The 22,551-nt window shown below is 45.1% G+C and overlaps 4 protein-coding genes across 4 annotated transcripts; 3 read left to right on the top strand and 1 right to left on the bottom strand.

Moving 5' to 3' along the window:
- Nucleotides 1-2,001: 2,001 nt before the first annotated feature.
- LOC128709206 (protein O-mannosyl-transferase TMTC4) lies at nt 2,002-4,210 on the top strand. Its single transcript, XM_053804190.1, has 3 exons — nt 2,002-2,034; nt 2,097-3,713; nt 3,785-4,210. Exons 1-3 carry the CDS (start codon nt 2,002-2,004, stop codon nt 4,208-4,210), a joined length of 2,076 nt encoding a protein of 691 aa, XP_053660165.1.
- A 978-nt stretch (nt 4,211-5,188) lies between these two features.
- LOC128707031 (zinc finger protein 669-like) lies at nt 5,189-7,182 on the bottom strand. The gene is made up of 4 exons (XM_053801975.1): nt 6,487-7,182; nt 5,935-6,419; nt 5,761-5,853; nt 5,189-5,699 (listed from the first exon to the last, which is right to left on the bottom strand). The coding sequence occupies exons 1-4, from the start codon at nt 7,180-7,182 to the stop codon at nt 5,189-5,191; spliced, it is 1,785 nt and encodes a 594-aa protein (XP_053657950.1).
- Nucleotides 7,183-8,300: 1,118 nt separating this feature from the next.
- LOC128710113 (dual specificity mitogen-activated protein kinase kinase 4-like) lies at nt 8,301-9,818 on the top strand. Its single transcript, XM_053805154.1, has 5 exons — nt 8,301-8,334; nt 8,450-9,174; nt 9,263-9,403; nt 9,472-9,557; nt 9,626-9,818. Exons 1-5 carry the CDS (start codon nt 8,301-8,303, stop codon nt 9,816-9,818), a joined length of 1,179 nt encoding a protein of 392 aa, XP_053661129.1.
- Nucleotides 9,819-13,314: 3,496 nt separating this feature from the next.
- On the top strand, nt 13,315-20,658 carry LOC128707393 (uncharacterized). The gene is made up of 6 exons (XM_053802345.1): nt 13,315-13,856; nt 13,941-14,212; nt 15,433-15,558; nt 18,426-18,566; nt 18,665-19,994; nt 20,055-20,658. Exons 1-6 carry the CDS (start codon nt 13,315-13,317, stop codon nt 20,656-20,658), a joined length of 3,015 nt encoding a protein of 1,004 aa, XP_053658320.1.
- Nucleotides 20,659-22,551: the final 1,893 nt, after the last annotated feature.

Genomic DNA, 22,551 nt, shown 5'->3' with positions numbered 1-22,551 from the left:
TATGATAAATTCGATGGAAGCGCATGGTGCTTCATGAAATACGAAGTGTTATAGTGAAGGATACCAATGTAATTTTAAATAATACTCCAGTTACTTACCGGAAAACATTTTATAACACCAATCCTCCTCGGTGGGACGCTTTTGGTACCGTTTTATACCGCAAGATGTGCAATAGCGACGAGTTTACAACAAAACCCGCTGATAACTTGATTGTTTCGTGCAATAGGTTGCCGTGATCCCGATGTTTGAATACTGCTATCAAGCACAATAATGAAAGCGCAGCGTGAAGAGAGCCGGGAAAATGTTGGTCTTTGTTCTCGGAATGCACTCTGCTCTCGGGTACGACAGCGAGCGGATGGCATTCCAGAAGTTTAGGATAGTGTTTGACAGCTCCTGTCCCCGCTACTGTTACGCTTCCAGCAAAGCGAACTTCCGGGTAAATTCAGTCGTCAACCTTTGCTACATAAGGCTACCACACACAAAGAACACAAAAAACACACCTTTCACTGAACATTCAAAAGAGCTTCTTGTTTTTCTATCGTATCGTTTTTCTAGTAGTAGAACGCAGGAACACTGCTGCTTCCTATCGTGGAAGTTTACTGTCGATTAACTTTACAAACCCCTTTAATTATTAGAATTTGCTCACCTACTTGCACCGAATATACCGTGTCCAGCGAGCTAAAACAACATAAATCAGCAAATGCTGCGAAAGAAAACAGTTCCTTTCTTTCCCCTTCTGCACTATATGTGAAAACTGGCCTCGAATCAGAGCAGATCCAAGTATACCCAGTGGAAAAATGGATTCTAAACCGAACACTTCACTTTTCCATTTTCATCCACCACTCAACGCCACAGTACAGCAGAGGGTGTGAAGAAAACATGGCACCGAGCGTTCGTTGCGAGCGAGCAAATGTAAAAAGAACCGATCCCGGATACCAACCCTCTTCTCCAGCACACGACATTAAAACACTCACTCCGCGTCGTTAGGTCACTAAAGTTGGTAACCGGTAGCGTTTAGCCTTCGTTTATGCATTAACCGCATTGGGAACTACGACCGAACATTCTAACATTACAAACTATTCTAGAAAAGCAGCAGCAAAAACACCAGAATTCGCTGACCCACACGCAACTTTCTCGATGAAAAACACACACAAACACGCATTCACATCTATCTGTCTAAATTTTGTCCTTTCAACTACCGTATCCTTAACGACACACACACGAAGTAAATTTCGCTTCTGTCTGCGATGGTGTGTGTGAGGTGCTACGTTGGAAAATCACTGTTCTTTTCCGTTCCGTTTCAGGAATGCCACCGGCCAATGGCTAACTGGTGTGACACATTATGTTGCAAACTATTATTGAACTATCGAAAATTAACTAATTCTAATTAAGTTGAGCGCATATCCACATCCCAGCAGATGTTTTTATTGTGCATATTCCTTTAAGTTGTGATAAATTTCATATAAAACATCGCACACCTCAAAGTACAATAAAAAACGCGCTGGAATCTGCAATAATCGTGCCTGCTGTCAAATTTGAACTGTTTGCGGATGGTCAGTAGAAATATTACTCAATGTGTGAAATTCTCCTATATTTATAGTCAAAATTTCGCACGTACAAGCACAATGCTCATCCTAAATATTAGGAACGGTTTTACAGAAAATGAATCGATTTTTGCATCTCGGTATCCACTGCGTCGTAAAATATGTTCGAAACGGCTCATAACTGTCAAAATCATATGTCAATGTGTGTGCCATGATCGTACCAGCTGTCCGAAGTGTTTAATTTTGTAGACAAAACAAACACAAATTGAATGCAAAACAGCCTCGAAAACGCCGGGATGGGACGACTAACCCCGTAAACTTATCACCCCCATTCCTTAGTAGTGTAGTGTTGTACACTCGATTGTTTCCCCCGGTTGAAACAATGATCCTAAACGATTAATGCCAGCAATTTTAACTTGTGAGTCGTTTATTCAGTGCGCCTGATCCAGTCCCGGTAATGTCTTCCTTGCGCCAGCACGCCTTGGTACAGGTAAGGGAAACAAACGCTCCGAAATCGTTTCGCTACTAACCTACCGATCGTGCGCTCCACAGTATGCACTGCTTGTCGCCGCCTCGCTACTTTCCTACGGCGGAGCATTGTACGGAACGTTCGTGTTTGACGATTCGGCAGCAATCGTAAAGAACATCGACGTACGTAACGTGGCCACCCCGTTTCACACCCTGTTGCGGCACGATTTCTGGGGCAACAATTTAACCGACCCGACCAGCCATAAATCCTTCCGTCCGCTGACCGTGCTAAGCTATCAGCTGGAAAATCGTCTCCTAGGTTTAAATGCCGGCCACATGAAAAAGGTTAACCTTGTCCTGCATACGATCGTGTGTCTGCTGGTGTTACGTCTTTACCAAACGGTATGGCGCGATACCGGCCCATTCCGTACTTCGTTTTGGGCCGCCTTTGTCTTTACCGTTCATCCAGTGCATACCGAAGCGGTCGTTGGTATTGTGGGACGAGCCGATTTGCTAGCATCGATCGGATACATTACCGTCCTGTTGTTATACCAACGTTGGTTAACGAGCGAACGCCGGTACAGTGTGTTGGTGTTTCTGGTTCTTTTCCTCCTCACCATAGTATCAATGCTGTTCAAGGAAACGGGCATGACCGCTCTGGTGGCGTGCGGGGCAATCGATTTGCTGAAAAGAATCAATTGGCATTACGTGCGGATGCCTGTGCGTGATTTGTTACAAACGCATCGGGCTTGTTTGGTACGCGTAACTACCCTGGCCAGTCTTTCACTGGTTGCAGTCGCGGTGCGCTTTTGGATTATGGACTTCGAAAGTCCAAAGTTCCATCGAATGGATAATCCAGTGGGGGCGACCAACAGTACAACCACACGAATACTTTCCCAGAGTTATCTGTACTGGCTCAACTCGTATCTTTTGCTTTGTCCCGATAGGTTAAGCTTCGATTGGGCCCTTGGGTCCGTTCCGTTGGTGGAAAGCATTTTCGATGGCCGCATGCTTCTCATCGGATTATTTTACGGAACGGTAGCGATACTAGCGTTACGGAGCAATGAATCCAAAGCAAGAGAAATTAAAATATCGCTAGCGTTGACCATTGTTCCTTTTTTACCGGCTTGTGGATTTGTACGGGTTGGGTTTGTAATTGCCGAACGGTTACTGTATCTTCCCTCGGTCGGGTTTTGCTACCTCCTAGCGGTAGGCTACCGGCGATTGATTAAACGATCCGTCGTATTCTACATTCCGCTATGCTTCCTGTGCACCATGTTCATCCTGAAGACACAATCCCGTGCATACGAGTGGACCTCGGAAGATGTTTTGTTTCGTTCGGCGTTGCGTGTTTGTCCGAGGAATGCCAAAGTGTACTACAACATTGCCCGACTTGCAACCGACCAGGGAGATCGTGAAACTGCCTTCACATTCTATCGGTACGCCATCGAGCTGCATCCGGAGTATGAAGCGGCTCACATGAATCTCGGCAATATGTATCGGGAAATGCACAAGCTGGATACTGCCGAACGTCATCTAAGGAAAGCGATTGAAATACACGAACCTTTTCCATCGGCGTGGATGAACCTGGGAATTGTTCAAGCGGCTCGAAAAGACCACCAAGCAGCGCTGATTAGTTATCAGCGAGCATTAGAGCTAAAGCCAAACTATGCGAACTGTTTGTACAATTTGGGTAACCTGGTAAGTGATAGTGGGACGGATTTCTTCCATAGTTTTGCATTGAATCTTTTTTGTTTATTTTATGCTTTCAGTACATCGACAAACAAAACTCCTCAATGGCATTGCGGTACTGGCGCGAAGCAATACAGCAAAACCCACGCCATAGCAAAGCGTGGGCCAACATTCTGGCACTGTACGATAATCGGGGCCGCACGGAGGACATTATACGCACATCGGCACTCGCGCTTACCTTCCTGCCGAACGACACCGCCATCCTGTTTACCCGTGCCAATGCGTTCGGCAAGCTCGGCCAGTACGAAACGGCTGAGGCACTTTACCGGCAGATCATTGCCGCCCGTCCGGATCATGCTGTGTACCGTGCCAATCTCGGTGTCCTGTACCACCGGTGGGGCCAACGGAACTCTCAAGCGATCGAGCAGTATCGGGCTGCGCTACGCTTAGATCCTAACTTGCGCAGTGCCAAAACAAATCTTTTGAAACTGATGGACTCATCGTAATAGCACACGTACTGGCAAATCACTCAAACCCACTTTGGCTAGTTTAGTTCATTTCTTATGTTACTAATTGCAGATAATTTGCTGATATTTTTTACCATTATTTATTTATGTAAGGAGTGTTGTGTAACTGGTAGCAGTTTATACAAACGATTTTCGAAATATTTGATTGTAATAACCAACTTATCAGTCATATGTTTTGAAGTTTAAATTAACGAAACAAGCTTAAGGCAGGGTCAAAAGTTAAACGAAAACCTCCTTTTACTCGTGTAATTTTAACTATTACGGTACCATATCGTACTTGAAAAACAAGCAATAACTTATACATCGAATCACGAATAATGCAGTGAAATTAAAACATAATCACGTATTTTACACACATAAACTCGTGGAATGATTTTTTTTATCAAACTTAATATTTATTCTAGTATGTAATTACGATTGTTAAGCGAGAGATAGAAAGTCAGCATAATAGACTATCGGTGCATCCGACGATGGCGGCCCGGCGTTTTACTCTGGATTTTCACACGAAAATGATGTAAAACGGGAAAAATGCATTACAATTCGGAGGCAGTTGACCCACATTCGATGTTTTACAAAAATTTAATTTCTTTTTGTAAAGATTTGTTTGATATTTTCCCAATTTTCCTGCTGACTATTGCACGTACATCCTACGCCCCGAAGGTAAACACAAACTGAGATCCCATGTCACAAAACCCAAGAAACAAGGGGACAGCAATGTGGTGTTAGAGTGAATAGTCATGAGAAATAGTGCCACTTTGCCATTAGGTACTAAAAATGATGTGGATTTAAATTTACTAGCGTCATCTATGTATCAGGCCAAACAATTATCAGCAGATCTGTTATTTCCTCTGAAGATCCAAACGATACATGGTTAATTTACATACATTAACCATTTGTACATTTTATCAGTCATTCGTATTGCGCATGGTTATTGCATACGGTAAATCCCATTACCAATCATCGGCCCATCAATTGCCGCCCAACCAACGGTTCTTCGTCCACAGGATCGTCTTCCACCATGAAACCATCGAGACCCTCTGTTTTTATCATATAATCGCTAAAGTTAACTATGGATACGCTTTCTAACTCTTCCGATGCGATCGTTACCCCGGATGCTGTCGTTCCCTTCTCACCATCCACTACCATAGGCCATTCGACCGTGAGCAATCCACTACCGGTGTCTGGATATGAATCGACAAGTACCACACCGTCCGGTTGCTGCTGTCCAAGCAGAGTGCTGCTCTCGCGCACTGTAACCTGATCGTCGTTCGATGCTATTAGCTCATCCTGCAACAGTTCCGAATACACGACGTGCGTTGTATCCTGCTTAATACTGTTGTTTTCTGCTTGTAGTCCATCAGTATCATCCTTCGCTTGTCCGGTCGCAATCAGCGTTTGTGAACTGTGCGTGTTACAGTGGGATTTTAAGTGATGTGATTTCGCAAATCGCTTTCCGCAGATGGGGCAACTGTGATACAAGAAAAAGTGAATTAACACTTGGAAATAATAATTGGATAAAATGGTCATACCAGTACTTCTTCACGCCCGTATGTATGAGACGGTGACTACTTAGAACGTGAGAGTAGGAAAATGCTTTGTCACAAAACTCACACACGTACGGTCTGGAAAGGGAAAGAAACGTGAACGAAGAATAACATTTGATTCATGTTTGTATTATCATCTTTCAAAAAGTGGTCTCCTACCTTTCGCCCGTATGCGTACGTTCATGCTTCGTTTTGCTGCCAAAGTCCGAATACGCTCGATCACAGTACTGACATTTGTACGGTTTTTGTCCCGTATGAATGCGCACGTGACGCTGCAACTCGAACGCGACGACAAACGATTTTTCACAATATCCACACTTGTGTGGTCGATCACCCCGATGTCGTCGCATGTGCGTATCAAGCGCATGTTTATGTTTGTACGTTACATTACAGATCTTGCACAGAAAGGATGGTTTAGGACCGGCAAGGTTACGTTTGATGCGTATTACCGTCTCCACACCGGTACCGTCTGTGGCTGGCTGTGAGGTTACCATTTCAATCGTAGGTTTCATCTCGTTCGGTCGGTTTGTTTTGCGGATGGTTTGTAACGTTTTCACACCTTCCTCTCCCATGGAATGATGTCGCTTTTCGTTGAACGCACTACGGTTCACCATTGGTTTCGTTTGTTTTCCAAAAACGGATTCCTACAATTATCAGTGAGTATAAATGATAAGGAACGGAATAAAATAGAACTCACAACTGCATCAGGACTTCTACCTTCAATTCAGTATTCCCTGCTGTCGTTGCCACGATATCCAGATCATCTTTTCGATAGATCAGGTATTCTACTTCATCGTTTTTCGATTCTTGTTTCGAATTTGGTAATGTGTTGATCATCATCTTTGTTTTAGTATCAAACTTTTCAGCTTCTTCCTGAGTGCCTGCATCAGTTTCATCGATTATTGTATCACTTCCATTTCTCGCTGTGGTTTCTTCGCTCCCTATAAACGATCTAGTCAACTTCACATTCAAACCGGCCGGTGGTTTGTACGTGTACATGATTCCGCTATCGAGATGTATTGCAATTTGGTCCTCATCTTCCGGAGCAGATTCTATCGGCATAACGATCGGCGATAAATCGGGTTGCTTCTCTTCAAGACAATCGAATGTGTCCGACCCGTGCAGTAACGCACTCGCTTCCAGGCAGTTCAACTGAAACCGGTACGCCACATTAAGATCTTCTATGCATTGCGAACAGATTCGATTGGGTAGATCGTCCTGCGCACGGATGGTCACATTTACACACTGCATCACTTTATCCGCGTAGGAGAGCTGCAAACTTTCGTCCAGCTCGAAGATGGAACGAGATACGCCAGACTGTAAACACGTCCGGCACATGTTGTTCCATTCCGAGTTCGGTTCACATCCCGTGCCCTCAGACAGTAGCGTTTCTTGGCAAGCACTCATGGTTTTTCGACGTCGCGTTCAACACAAGGCCAACATTATTTTGCCAAAGTACGAGATACGATTGCTTGCGCAGAGCAAAGCTACGCAAAATGTTGTTGTTTTCATTCTGGTCGTTCACCGGTGTCAAATGGTTACCTGTCATCTATGCAGGGTTCGGCAACAATGCGCTGAGAAGTTTGAATACAGAAACCCCAGATTCGAACACACATTTCGTGCGCCACATTGCTTGCAGAATGAAATGGAAATGATGCTGTTTCGGAATGGAGCGATAAATATACATGGAGAATAGAAATCTCTCGCTAAGAGGAATTTGAATAAACATTTTACCCATTTTTCCAATATAAAAAAAAAAATAAACGAACAGTACATTTACTGCCAAAGCTCCACGCAGAACAAATATGAACTGTCAACAGTGAGCACAATTACCGAACCTGATAATGTAGAGAATTCTATCGCAAAGAACAACCACGAAACGGGTAAAAAACGTAAAGTAAACTTTGCTGGACATCGACAAAAAGCGAAAGAAAAGGGACACTAGTGACCTGGCCCAGCAACGGCATCGCAGCAAGGTATTCGGTGGCATCAGAAACAAGCCCACAAACCAGCTCTTTCCAGCAGACTGTGCGTGTGTGCTGGTCAGCAGAACACCACGGTACATATTTTCTCTGCTGGTCGCCCGCACGAAGTGATTTGACTGTGTGTTTTCCTACTGCCATCCACACCCGTTTAGTGCGGAACCGTTGTCGAGCCGGATTGGACCGTGGTTGCCATCGGCCACCGTCGTAGATTGTCGTTTAAGCACCACAGTATTAACCGTCGTCGTCCACATTCATTCCGTCCTTCCTTCGAGTTTCGTACCACCGCGACCAGGTGAATCAGGTGTCGTGGTGCCTGTCAAATTCCACATTATCGCTCGTATCGTTGTAAAATTCGTCCAGCTTCTACCACAGAAACGATACGCGCAACCCGTTTATAGTCAGCGTACTAATGTTAGCAGTGAATGTTTCACCGCGTGAATAAGTAACAATATATTACGGATCCCCGCGGTGAAAGGGCTGCTGGTTAATCATTAACTATTCACCACTCCAATCGGACGCACCGCCGCCAGGCTCTCGCTAATGTCAGACGATCAGAGTTCACAATCCTCACCAGGTAAAGGCGACGTTTTCTATTTTAAAATAACGTGGGACATGTTGCCCGATTTGCCCGTTAGGTTCATTTATTTAAACTCTACCTCAACAACCCTTTTGCCTTTCACTTTCAAAAGCAACAACTCCATCATCAGCACGTCCCTTCATGCCACTACCATTGGAATTGAACGGAGAGCGAAGGAAACCGTCCAAGAAGCTCAGCTTTCAAGGATGTCAGGGTGGACAGGCGCCAATGATACCGGATCCGACCCGGGAACGCATACGCATGCAGGCCGCGGCGGGCAAACTACAGATCGCACCAAACCAAATGTACGACTTCACCTCAGATGATCTGCTCGACGAGGGTGAAATAGGGCGCGGTGCATTCGGTGCGGTCAACCGGATGAAGTTCACGCACACTGGCACGGTGATGGCGGTGAAGCGCATTCGCTCGACAGTGGACGAAAAGGAACAGAAGCAGCTGCTGATGGATCTGGAGGTGGTGATGAAATCCAACGATTGCAACACCATAGTCACGTTCTACGGTGCCCTGTTCAAGGAAGGTGACTGTTGGATCTGCATGGAGCTGATGGACACATCGCTCGATAAATTTTACAAGTTCATCTGCGAATGCCAGCAAAGCCGCATCCCGGAACCAATACTGGCGCAGATCACATTCGCGACCGTACGCGCACTGAACTATTTGAAGGAAGAGCTGAAAATCATCCACCGGGATGTAAAACCGAGCAATATACTGCTGAAGCGTAACGGGGACATAAAGCTTTGTGATTTCGGCATCTCTGGACAGCTGGTGGATTCGATCGCACGTACGAAGGATGCAGGATGCCGACCGTACATGGCGGTAAGATGGGAACGGATCGATAATCGATGGTTCGATGCAAGATTGATAGAATTGTGTGTGTTCATGTGATCTTTTTTTTACTCTTCAGCCGGAACGTATCGATCCTCAACGCGCCAAGGGCTACGATGTGCGCAGTGATGTGTGGTCACTTGGTATTACGTTAATGGAGGTAGCGACTGGCAAATTCCCTTACCCGAAATGGGGTTCTGTGTTTGAGCAGCTTTCACAGGTATGTACATTACAGGGGAAATTGCCTTAAGTCTGGTAGAATGATTCCGATTGTTTTTTGCCCCACAGGTCGTTGAAGGTGATCCCCCTCGACTATGTACCACCTACAATGGGATGGAATTTTCTATAGATTTTGTAAATTTTGTAAATACTTGGTAAGTAACTTGGAGTAGAAAGCGACAATGTCACCCATCTAAATATGTTTCTCTTCTACGGCTTTTAGCTTAATCAAGGACGAACGTGATCGTCCCAAGTATGGGAAGTTGTTGCAGCACGCGTTTATTCAGCTGGCAGAAAAAAGTGACACGGATGTTGCAGCTTACGTGAGCGAAGTGTTGGAATCGATGGCGAACAATGGTATCACACAATTTACCACCAACTTACCGGCGGAAGGTTGGAACGAAAGTTTCAATTAGGGTGCGCTCGAGAGGGAAACATTTCGTAAGTCAGCGTTCGCGTTTGCCTTTCGGATTGAAGCCCCGTTCTTTTTTTAATGGTTTTGGTTTTACCACCACTTTCTACACAACTTCTTGTACGATTTCGTTTGCTTTCACGACCCATAGACTTTTAGTACCTTTGACTGGTAAAACTGCAATCTTACAGACAGGGAAACAAAACAGAGTTGCGCAGTCTTGAACACAGCTATTCGTTGTTTTGTCTCTCTAGAGGCTACTTAGCCACGGATTGAACCGAAATTCCTAGCATACATAAGTAAGGGGTGGACAATAATGAAGTAGCATTTTGGCACAGCGAATTAGTAATTTTAGCTCTGTTCTGGTGTAGTAAAGTGGAAAGTAAAAAAAAAACCCAAATGAGATTTCCCAGTAGGTGTCGTAAATAGCGACAAAATACCAATCTATATCTTTTTAACCACATAAAAAAAACACATAAACTAGGACAATACACGTGTATTTATTCTGACCGGGAATTAATTACGTTAGGTCCTCTTAGTACTAAACACAACAATACTAGCACACAAACACACAAATACACTAATAGAATGTAAGTAGTAAAGGAAGAGTTGAATTCCTTGAATTATACATTTTTTGTAATCGTGCGGTGTAAGGTAACAGTGAATGTGCAAATGAATGCAGTTGAAGGTAGAGCAGAGCTAGCAGATAAGATGAGTGAAGCAAAATAACATTCAAATGTAGAACACTTCCTACCTAGTTGGTTGTTGTTAGTTGTTGAAATGAAGCATTGGTCAAATGTGATTCGGTTTTCATTTGTCAATGAAAGTCATTTTGTGATGCAGTGCAGCGGGATTGTAGTAGATGCTAATGGAAATAGTAGCGGATTAGCTAACCAGTAGACAAAACGGCACGATGGCAACTCTATACCTAAACAAAACTTACGGGGCGTATCTAACAGCAAACAAACAAAAAACCCTTTAAACAGATTAAACTTTTTCACACCAGAACACACGTTCACTAGTAGTAATAGCAGTAGTGGTAGAAAAAAAACAATGCTAGCAATAGTAGGATGAACGATATTGTCCGACAAAACAGAAGAGCGACAACTACACACTAGTAAGGATTTTTTTTTAGCTGAATTGAATTGTTAAAAGGAATACAAAATATGCCGGCTGCCGCGAATGTTCTCGGTGGAACATAACTTTATAACACTACCTTGTGGTATTAAATTTATACCTAGCAGCCCCTAGCGATACAGATAGCAAACAAATCCCTCTAAACCATTGTTGAATGTTTAGCTGTGCTTTCGTGAAACAAAATTTTTCCCCATCAAATTTTTATCTAAAATCCAGTTCGGTTCATCCAAGCTAAATGGTTCTCGGTTAGGTGTAGCCATTGAACGAATGGAGTCCCCAGCTACAAAAAGAAACACGTTCGTCCTGTTAGTTTATTAGTTCTTCAGCAATGTAATGCCCTTTAAGAAGCGGTACATGGCGTGCCCCCGGCGGGAACGAGTGCGAATGCGATGCACACATTTTCTACGCTACTACTTATCTACGCTTTTCTACTATGGTTGCCTTATAAAGAGATTAATAAGTATCTGTGTCTGTGTGTGTGTGGGTGTGCGCGCGCGAGAATGGGGATCGTGTGTGTTGTGTGGGAAAATAGAGCGCAGGCAAGGTGCATACCGTGCCGGTAAACCGATCACAACAATTCGCCGTCAAAGGCCGCAACTTTGGTTCATCATTCCTTGTACGATTTTAGCATGCAGAGGCAAGATACATCCTAGGGTTTTGTTTGTTACCATTCGTGGTTGAGCATTGTGGACGACTTGAGCTCTGAGACCCGGCCGCCCAGCTTCACGGTAGCGAAAGCCGTGGATAAAACACGATAGTACTGCACTATTTACACGGAAGTATTTAGCGATAAATACGAGATAAACAAGTAAGATAACATACACACACTACACACACAATGCAAGAGCTTTATCGTAGTTGTTTCGTCGCGAGTAATATAGTGGTAGTAAGCGGCACGTTTTTGGCGAGAATTGAACTGGGATAGGGGAATGTGTCCGCCGGGAAGGGATGCATACGAAAGTCAGAAATAGGTTTTGCATAAGTTTTAACTGTGAAGAAAAGCTTGAGATAATATATTGAAGGCGGGATATGTTAGGTGACAGTATGCCACCGTCATTAGTTATGCTGTGTACTAAGTAAGATGTATAACTTAAGAAGGAACGTCCAATAAAACTGCAAACAATATGACCGAACTAGCGCCATAGAGTATCAAAGGTGAGCAGTGAGGAGCAAAACTAACGAACCAACCAATGGACACGGACACATTTATCGAACAATAATGAAATTTAAACTACTGCTAACGTCAACTAAAGCTAACCTAGGAAAGCAAAAACTACAGAATACAATTCCCTGTTTCGGATCGGATCGTTAACATCACAAGAGCAAATATGTGTAGCGTATAAGAAACCACACACCAATTAAACGCATACGTTGCCGCCAAAGGTGCAACACAACTGTGCGATTGAAAGGAGAGATCTTTAAAAACAAAACGGAAAATTAAAGAACACAACATAAAAATAAAGACACACACCCATACACACTTACAAACTCTCGCATATTATTAATCTGTTTTTTTTTTCATTAGTTCAAATTAGTTATGTGTGCATACTGAATCAGAAGGAATGAGTGAGTCAAACCCTTGCTAGTGGGTTAAGTTAATTTGGATTGCTGCGAAGAGTGTTTAGCTCACTCACAGCAATTGAAAGCACTTCCGGATAATAAAACTCACCTGTGAGGTAGATGTGAATTCGATTCTCTGTGGCGACTAGCAGCTCACTTGCTGTGATTTATTATCACTCCGCTCACTTGCTGTGGTTCATTGTCATTCCTGACTCGGAATTACCTAGAAATTCCTCGGAATTACCTAGGGATTTTATTCTCCACGGTAACTAGCAACTCACTCACGTGTTATCTCACGTGTTAACTTCTTAACTCACTCTTAGGAGAGTTAGAAGAGTGAGTTAAAATATTTGCTCATTGTTGTGACTCACTCATTCGCTGCGCTGCGTTGTTATTTCCATCACTTACGGGCTTCATTACTGTGACCGCTTTGGTATTGTGCTATCGCAAAGCATTTGCAGCAATAATGTTCGCTTTATGTTCGGTTTTGCGAAGGACACACGACGTTCGTTCGTCGTGTCCTTAGCGGGCGCGCGCGAAACCACACCACCACGTGTTCGTTCGGCTGCGAGTCGAACCGATCCGTTCAGTTCCGTTCCGGTCGTTGTCGATGTACACAGCAGAAGTGCATCCACCATTTTGCAAGGTGTGTAGTACTGCTGAAGCCATCGTCACACCGATGCACGTGGCCGCATTTTAAACGGTGCTCGTCAATATTGTGCGTGATCGTACGTGGGAGTGGCTTTATGTAAATCAGGAGCTTTAGTTTTGGGTTTAGCCTGGAAAGTGAATAGTTCTACAGCATGCGCATCCACACGGCAGCGCAGCGTCGTGCACCGTCCTCTACCATGTCGTCGTTGGAAAATTGTCTCGATCCGTCCCTGATGGATACGAGTGTGCCGGCCGTCTATCCACCCGCATTTAGACGCTATCCTCACAATGGACTAACTGCAGCGGAAGAGTACAAACAAGAGTCATCGCAGCGATCACAGGAACCGGTCAGTCCTGGTGTAATGTTTGGCTCGCGTACGCTACCCACCGTTTCGGAGCGTGTCATTGGTTATGGTCGACGATCGAACGATTACGATGACAATGGCATCGAAGTGCAACAGTTGGCGAACGGTGATATGGCACTGATTGGTAATCGACTATGTCGGGAAGATTCCGGCATTAGTATTGGCGATCCCCAGCAGGAGGGTCGGTTTGAGAGGTTGAAGAAAATTTGCTCGTTTGGAACGCTATCGTCTGGCGGTGGTGGTGGTGCTGGCGGATCCGACTCCGAAGGATCGAACGGAATTAGCAAGAGTCAGCACTGGATGCTGTTGATCACACCCGTTGTGTCGAGGTTAGTGTGCAAGATAGGAATATGCATGCGTTGAGCAACAGCATACCTCCAATATCCCACATTCCTTTTTCCGCTGTTTGGCAGCTTTTCTTTGGCTCTCGTAATAGCTGCCGTTGTCGGACCTCAGTGGCTACTGACGGAGGAGAAAATACCGATAACTACGTACAACAGCAGTACGCACGGTGCTGGCACGATGGTGGTACCCACCAGTGCCACCACCAACAGCCTTCTGCATAACCAGCAGCTCAACATACAGCATCCACACTTGATACCGGCGACGAAGGACGATGTCACCGGTGCTTTTCTGACCAAGTACACCAAATCCTCGCTTTGGGAACTCTGCAGTAAGTATAGCGGTAAGTTCGGTGTTCCACAACAACCAAATATGTACCACGCTGTGCCGGTTCAGTTTGCATGTAGCACTTGAATTACCCGTAGTAGACAAAAATCACCCAAACTCCTGCTCATAGCTTACTGAGATTTGAAACCGGAGAGCCTGCAACGTGTTGGGGATCCGCCTGAACAGCACGTGACGAGCGGTGAGATGAATCGATGTCGTCCGGAAGTGATTCAAGAAAGTGATGGACGATGTCTTACGGTAAAACAAAGGAAACTCTCACCCGTAACGATAGTGTACCGTGTGCACGCAAAGTTAATCATTAAAGGAAAATTGATTTTTGATTTCATTTTGCCATCGGTGCCATTTCGGTTTAAGGCAGTGTTAGTGCTGCTTTGGACGGAAGTGGGGCCGTCCACTCCAACGAGCTATTGGTGTGTTTGCCTTAGGTGATATCGGTAATATCTTGCCAAAACATCTCTCGTCGGTACGGCAGGAACAGAAACCGTTGTGAAACAACCTCAACCGATGCTTAGAGGACAGAAATCGAATGATTGAATTGATTTTTGCACGCACACAACAATTCTGCAGATTAGCGTTTTGTCTTACAGTAGTCATCCTGCAGTGATGCCAAATCATTTCCACAAATAGTAACCTCGCGACCGAACGCTTGGGAAGCGTTACAGTAGCACGCAGTGTGGCAGTAGAACAGCACCGGATGGATGAGTCCGCGCAAAACGTTAGCCTTGCACCGGGATAACAGCACCAGTACAGCGTAATCACCGGATATCGGAAATCGGTAGAAAAAGACTGCCGGGCGAATGGAACGGTTGGTTGTGGTTTCGGTTTTAACACCTGTAACGATGCAACGAAAGGACCTGCCCGCCGGAACGTATGGTGGTGGCACATTCTGCCAGAGTTTCTACCAGCCGGCGATAAAGGTAGCTGGCTTGATTTTACAAGTGCTTGCCGCACCGTACCGGATGCAGCGCCCCGACACATCGGAAATGACACTTTGACGGTGGGAGTTTTCTTTTCCATTTCGTTTGCCATGCTTTCTTTTTGCCCCCTCGGATGCTGTAGTTGAATTTATTCTGTGCTTCCTTCCTTGTGACCCTTTGCCCCTTCCCCCCCACTAATTTCCAGCTGACTATTGAGAGGAAGAAAAAAAAATAATCCCCGAATGCTCGGTGTCTAATTTGTGTGATTTTATTGCTTTCGATGCTTCGATTTCTACAGGTGGTACGGTCGCGGGACACTCGCAGCCACAGACGGTGGGGAACGAATTCCAGTGCTCCAAAATCGATTATTTCCCGAGCGAAGGGTACAGCCCGGACCCGAACGATTCGACAAATGCAATTCCTTGTAAGTGTGCCGGGGGAACTGTATTTCGGGTGGTGTATGTGACGTCTCGAGTGCATCCAGAAGCGCGTTAACGGTCTCGTGCGTGGCATTAATGAGCAGTAAAAAAGAACCCCCGGAAGCATTAGTTAAAATTCCGTCCGTAAATTCTTTTGGTTTAGCTTGGTTTAATGAATGGTCTGTACTTAGGTTGTATCCTGAGGTATGTAATTGCCTCTTCTTGACCTTCATGAGGGGTCGAAATGTCTGCCATGACAGGTCAATTTTAGATAGAGTTTAATTTTACCACGAAATTGAGATAGCCAGCCCTGTATCTACGGATTGTTCTGGACGATCGGAAGGAACTGGTCCTGGTCCACTACCAATAAATACCACCGCGAGCCCTGGACTGCCCTTAACTGGATAGATGGTGCATTAGGTCGAACTTGAAGACTTAGACAAAGAAACCACGGAAATGCCCCACGGTTCGTATGTCTCGATCTAGCGTTTGATCTCCGTTACAGTTATCGATTACTCGTGGCAATGTTTTAGCTCTACGGCGTAAAAATCACACATCTGAAGCAATAATACACGCTGCAACGCTGCACACACCTGTTACTCCTGACGATGGGGCCACTGTTTTAGCATCCGCATCTTTGCAAACGCCACCCTGCGGGGCACATCGATACCCTGGGTGACCTCATTACGGTGTAATATAATTATCGATGGTCACAATCCTTTTGATGTGTGGCAACACTAGAACGGTTCGTCGAGACAACCCAGTCTCAAATTAGGTGTGATGGGTGCGCTTTAGCCCACCAACCGGTGGTGTACTTGCCTTGCTGTGGGCTTTTTACCCCTGCACAGCCTTTTACCGTGCCAACCCGGTAGTGACCAAGTGACCGAGATTTTCCTTTTCATTTGCTATAATCGGCGGGCCTTATTTTGCACCACACCGCACCGCACAGCATGATGCTGTGCTGAACACTGTTCAAAAGAAATGCACCTGACTGTTTATGTGTCAACTCAAAACTCCTACCGCACGGTGGGCCATTCGTTTCGTTCCCTAGAACTCCTGGAATGTTGGGGTTCTGTGCAGCATTGCAATGGACTCGTGAGCAAGCACATGTGGCAAATGATAAGTCGTACGGCACGACAGCATTGGATGCTTATAATTAAAGACCGTCCGAGGGCTATCTTCAGCCATGGAGATGAGATTAAACTGCTGTTTCCGGATACGATGCGCCCTGATGCATCACACGGTACAGTCGTGATTGGAGTGGATATTTGAAGTTTGAAGAGATGTGTAGATCGTTAACATGCTATTATGCTCCAAATTTGGAACATTTGTATATTTAAACCGAAGTGAATGGCCAACAGACGGGCTTGTCACTTATAGAACTAACTTAAGAGACTAGGAGAAACAGAACAGAGACAAGTATAACGCAGCACCAATTACCTAATTTAACACTAGTCCCAGTCGAAGTAGTCAATTTTTTGATTTATCCTAGAAGCCATAGCCGTCATAGGAACCTTGTCACTATACGCACGTCTGTTTTGATCAGTTTTCAAAGTCCTATTGCATCTTAGCGTACGAACAGGTACATTGAAATTGACTCTACTCAGTAGTTCCGGAGAATCGATCTCCCCTACAATAATTGATAATGTAAGATGTGATGTGGCGTGTGATGTACAATGAGACTTGAGCCAACTTTTTATGAACCTTTTCGATCTTATTAGACCACAAAATAGACGACAAGCGCCCAACTACTGAAGAGAATTCAAGTAGTGATCTTACAAGTGATTTATACAAAGAGATAAGACAATGTGGGTCAGAGAACTCACTCGACTGCCTTCGAAGAAAACCCTAACATTTTAGAGGCTTTATCGACGATTTCGTTGTGGTAAAGAAGTTTGCGGTCAAGTGTAACTCCTAGGTCCTTAATGGCATTGCAGTCCTGAAGTTTTATACTTGATATACTGTAGTTGCAAGCAATGGGACAGTTGCGACATTGCCGAACACTTATGAATAGAAAGGCAAGATCATACACAGGCTAAGATCATCCGCATATAACAAACATTCCGAATCGCTGACTACAGTGGTAACATCATTAATAAACAGAGAAAAAAGAGGACCAAATTGCTGCCTTGTGGGACGCCCGAAGAACTCACGAACTCCCTGGATAGGTGAGATACGATTTATGCCAACACATTACCAAGTACATTCTCAACATTCTCCAAAGAAACTTCAACTTTCTCCCCAAACCGGCCTTTTTTTAGTATCTTTTTAATCGAATGATCAAAGGGATACTAAATATCACTACTTCCTAACGGCATTGATGCGTGTCATAAAAACGGCCTAAAGAATGCTGCTGCTAGTAGTTGCTGACACGCCTAATTGGAATATAGGCGCTCAAATTGATAGTGTTCAATTTCCCCCGCATAAAAATCCACACCCAATGCCATGGGTAAGCATTATCTAACGGCGATTCCCAGCAAACGCCGCACACACTTTCTCTTGCTCCGGTGTGCCAGGTGGCTAGTATCATGCACCGATAATCCAATTATGTTCAGAAGGTTGAACGATTCCGGGTGTGTGTGTGTGTGTGGGTTTATGTTGCCCAAAAATCATCGTTCCCAATCGAAACTCGTTCTTGTCGTTTGAATTCTCGTTTGGCGGCATGTACGTGTGTACCGAGACTAGCCGGACTTTCTTACGAATTTTGCACCGAATTTAGGACACATTCATAACCGACCTCGTTCAAATACGGCAAAATACGGGGAGGGTGGTAGCATAGCACCAACAGCGAAACGGAGCCTGCATCCCGGAGCCCAGCCCGGGAGGTGGTGCGCCAGGTGGGGCAATAATTATCGGCCTCCTTATTTTGCAGATACCGTAACGCATTCGTCACCGTTCTTTCTCGCCTCGAACGGTGTCCTCATCGTAAGCTACGGTCTGTTCCTGGTGGCCATGTGCTCGACGAAGCACAAAATCTGCTACTTCGTCTCCGGGGTGCTATTTATAATATCCGGTAGGTGTCCCTTTTCGTGTGTGTGTGTGTGGTTTTTTGCATTGCAACAAACAGCAACTGACTTTCACTTGGTGGACTTTTACCCTCCACGCGGTTAGGGTTGCTGATGCTGATTGGGCTGATAATGTACATCTCGATACTGAAGGCAGAAATAGGTTCCAAGCTGCGGCCAAGGTCGTCTCTGCAGGCGCCTCAGTTTACTTTCCGCTACGGGCAAAGCTTCCTGCTGTATGTGTTCGGGTTCATCATCACAGAGCTGTCGGGCATCCTGAACGTGCTGATCTACTCGAACGTACAGCAGGACGAGTACAGTGTGCACGACAGTGGCCAATCGGGCTTCCACACCTATCAGAACCTTTCCGGTGGCATCCATTACAATCTCCACTATCGGCGCGAGTTACCCGCTGCCGTGGGCGATGAGCTCGGCAAAGGTCAGAATAGGCCACCGATCGTTGACTATCGCTATCCCTACGATGGACTGGACTGTGAGACCACACCGCGATACTATTTCGAGCAGCAGCAGCTGCAGGATGACGGCGAAGTCGATTGTCGCCTGCACAGACGCGCCTTTGGACGCATGACGAACGATGGGATGTCCAAGAGCCTCACGGATCTACTCTACATGGAGCCGACACAGGTATATTCCGATCGGCAGGTCGCTCCATCGCGTGTGCGTACCAACGGAGACGGACAACGCACGGATCGCCCATCACCAATCGCAGACCTGGAATTCTCACACTGGTCTTCAACGGGTAAGCTAACACGAAGCGTATCAACCTGCACAGATCTGCTACCGGTAGGTGATTTCGCTGAGCAAGACACGGTACGCAATCGCCGGGCACGTTCCCGGTCCCCGTCGCGTAGTGATGACGAGCCTGCCAATGAAAAACTGAGCAACATCTGTGGTCTCTCCCGCCACTACCTGTCCCGGGAGCTATCGAAGGAAAAGCTATTCAACGAGTTCTGCAAAAAGGTCGGCCCGCGACCGAAGCCAAAAGACATCTACTACATCGAGAGCGATGGACGCAACGGAGACAGCAGTTACCGCAGCGTGTTTGTAGTGGAACCATCGTCGCCATTTGCAGGTCGAAACCGATCCTCACAGCGAAGACGCAACTCGATGGCGGACACGAGACGCAGGGTGACTGCCCATGAACCGTCCGCCTATGCGTCCAACTATCGGCAACGCATACATTCGGACAACTCGTTGGATGATTTGGAGCACGATGCACATGGCCGCTACAAGCGGCGTCGGGATCCGATCGGGCGGGCACGTTCGGTGGACTATAGGCAAACGTTACCCCGCAACTTTCAGCAGCGCCACATGGAAACCAGTGAGCCGGAGGATGAAACTGGAGGTTTCGGCGAACGGGTAGCACTGGAGCGGAAGCGTGTGTCCGCTAGTGGGCTTTTACTGGAACCCGAACGGTAAGTCAATTAAAGTCAGTTTGAAATATAAACACAAATCTTTGGGCTATCTTCGTCTAGGGTTAATGTGTCGCATGGAGATCTCTCGTCGAATACCAGAATTGGTCGATGGCACAGAAGCGGAGAGAACTTTTCACTGCACACTGATATCGAACCGGACATCCGACCAGCGGACAAAACGCATTGTCCCAAATATCTTGATCCACCTCCACCAGCCTACACATCCACGCTTTCCACCGCTGGACAACAGCAGTCCCAGCTAAGGGATAAACTTACATCCTCATCGCACATGTACCGGAGTTACGGTGATTTATCTTCCCAGCAGGACTTCCGCCGGCCAACGATCCTGTCGCCCCACGTGTTTTCACCGATCGGTCAAACGGCAACATCAGCCGCGTTGCGTCCCATTCTTACTGTAGTGCAGCAGCAACCACACCGGCACGTTCACCATCAGCACCATCGCCATACTGCCGTGCCACAAGAGCAGCAGCCACATGCTGAAACGACGATTATCAACCGCAACCATACGCTACCGTCGCCAGTGTTTGATCTGGATCGCATCGAACAGGAAAGGCGCAAATCTCACTCGCAGCTTTTTCTCAACAGCCCAGCCAGCAGTTCGACCGTAGAGCAGTATGATTTTGTGAACGGTACAGCCGTTTAGAGAGGGCACATCACCATCGACTTGTGCCACCGAACAAATCGTCATAATACGATAATCATGCTTAATCATTCCCGTGTGTCTGTCGATATGTATTGTTTCAAATGAAGCTATTGCGCTAGTCTATCATAAATTAATGTGAATAAACATGCTTCTCATAGTTTACAGTCTTGTAACATTTGCAAGCACTTAATTCGGATTATTTGCATACTGTGGCCGTTCGGTCCCTTTTTTATACAACATACATTTATTTATACGCATAATACACGTTTCTAACAGGCAAACCTTTTTTTTCATTGAATGCACCACCTTCGCTTTGTAGCAACTTAATTTTAGCCGGCCGTGAGCATATCTTTACCATCTTCATTTATAGTGCATTTGTACACACGTGGTATTTACCTTATGCGCGTCAATTTATATACGCATTCGAATATATAAATGTATAGTACTGTTGCAACATAGCGCATGCTATATGAACGTGCTATTTACAATGCTTTTACTTCGCGTGGTGCACCTTAACTGGAAAACAATATTGCGAATCGGGGTTTGTTGCGACTAAGTGTAAGTTTTAAGTAAAAGTTTTGGTGGGTAGGTCCGACATGCTGTGGCAAGGCATTCGCCTACAACAGCAAGCTTTACCTGACAACTGATATGAATCGGTATCTTTGTTGATTATGCTCGAACGGATAATAATTTAGCTCGGCTTAGAGTGGCCCAAAATCATCGATTTAAAATGACACGGCTTCCGGTTCGAAAGTAAATCAAATTCTGCTGGATTCATTTGGAGCTGAAGCTATGATAACTAGTTGATCGTATCTTCAGCATCGTTCGTTCTGCTCTCATCATCCACCGTATCATTATGGTTTTGTGTTTCAGATCATCATATACCATCATCATGATGCAATTGATTTTGTACAGAAACAGATAAAGTTACCCTTTGTTTGTTTAGTAGCATTCTAATAACTCGTGTCTTTGGAAGTGATCTGATCTGGTACGCAATTTTGTTCTAATCACCACACGGACTAATTGAAAGGAAATTGTGGTGGGATCACTAAACGATACTTCACCGATCACTGGCAGTTCTTGGTTCTTAATCTTAGCGACGGTTAAACGAATACATTCCCACGATAATTACACACTAATATCGATGCATGGCACTGCATGAACCGTTGTGAGGGTTGGCGCGTTTAACGATAGTATAATAGCGAACAGATATGAAGTCATTATTCGGCGCTTCAAGAGAGGCGTACACCGCTAGTACACAGATACACAATAATTGATTTAACCTAACTTTGATAAGCTTTTTTTGCGCTATCAAAGCAATTGTAACAATTCTATAACACACACACACTTCAGAGGGAAAAGCGATGCAATATACGCATGTTTTGTTTATCGTTCTTACATTTGTTCAAATTATCCACTGAAATGCTAGTTTTATCTTTATCTGACAATGATATCTATATGTTTTACTATTCGAATAATGGTGTGGTGTTTGCTGTTACCTCTTCGTAGAGGAGACGCTATTGCTAGGGTTTATATTACCATGAGAGAACTACGATTACATCACATATCACATTTAAATAATCGAAAACATTATTTGTGATTCTAGTTCCGCTTTCATCGAATCGAATAACCGATAGAAACTAGTTGCACATGCTGCTCTAAAATGCTTTTCTATGAGCTTTGTGATCAGGAGGTACAACAAATACGGGTGAAACAAACGGAAGCGATGTCGAATTCGGTTGGAAAGACCTTATAGTCGCATTTCAAACATCCATCCCGTGCAACGTAAATGAAACCCAACAGAGAAAAAAAACAACCTTAGTTAAACATAACAATACAAAATGAGATAACCCGCATCACTTCGTAGACGCATATACGCCTTAAACGCTAAAT

This window comes from Anopheles marshallii, chromosome 2 (assembly GCF_943734725.1).
Source record: "Anopheles marshallii chromosome 2, idAnoMarsDA_429_01, whole genome shotgun sequence".
In the NCBI taxonomy this organism is placed as follows: Eukaryota; Metazoa; Arthropoda; class Insecta; order Diptera; family Culicidae; genus Anopheles; species Anopheles marshallii.
This window is presented reverse-complemented; position numbering and strand designations above follow the sequence as displayed.

Bases quoted from the DNA above. Each gene is read 5' to 3' on its own strand.
- LOC128709206 (XM_053804190.1), top strand. From the start codon at position 2,002: ATGTCTTCCTTGCGCCAGCACGCCTTGGTACAG. The intron at 2,035-2,096 runs GTAAGGGAAACA...TGCGCTCCACAG, and splicing joins GCCAGCACGCCTTGGTACAG to TATGCACTGCTTGTCGCCGC. The intron at 3,714-3,784 runs GTAAGTGATAGT...TTATGCTTTCAG, and splicing joins TGTACAATTTGGGTAACCTG to TACATCGACAAACAAAACTC.
- LOC128707031 (XM_053801975.1), bottom strand. From the start codon at position 7,182: ATGAGTGCTTGCCAAGAAACGCTACTGTCTGAGGGCACGGGATGTGAA. The intron at 6,420-6,486 runs GTCCTGATGCAG...TGATAATTGTAG, and splicing joins ATACTGAATTGAAGGTAGAA to GAATCCGTTTTTGGAAAACA. The intron at 5,700-5,760 runs GTATGACCATTT...CTTGTATCACAG, and splicing joins ACGGGCGTGAAGAAGTACTG to TTGCCCCATCTGCGGAAAGC.
- LOC128710113 (XM_053805154.1), top strand. From the start codon at position 8,301: ATGTCAGACGATCAGAGTTCACAATCCTCACCAG. The intron at 9,404-9,471 runs GTATGTACATTA...TTTGCCCCACAG, and splicing joins TGTTTGAGCAGCTTTCACAG to GTCGTTGAAGGTGATCCCCC. The intron at 9,558-9,625 runs GTAAGTAACTTG...TACGGCTTTTAG, and splicing joins GTAAATTTTGTAAATACTTG to CTTAATCAAGGACGAACGTG.
- LOC128707393 (XM_053802345.1), top strand. From the start codon at position 13,315: ATGCGCATCCACACGGCAGCGCAGCGTCGTGCACCGTCCTCTACCATG. The intron at 14,213-15,432 runs GTAAGTTCGGTG...CGATTTCTACAG, and splicing joins ACTCTGCAGTAAGTATAGCG to GTGGTACGGTCGCGGGACAC. The intron at 15,559-18,425 runs GTAAGTGTGCCG...CTTATTTTGCAG, and splicing joins TTCGACAAATGCAATTCCTT to ATACCGTAACGCATTCGTCA.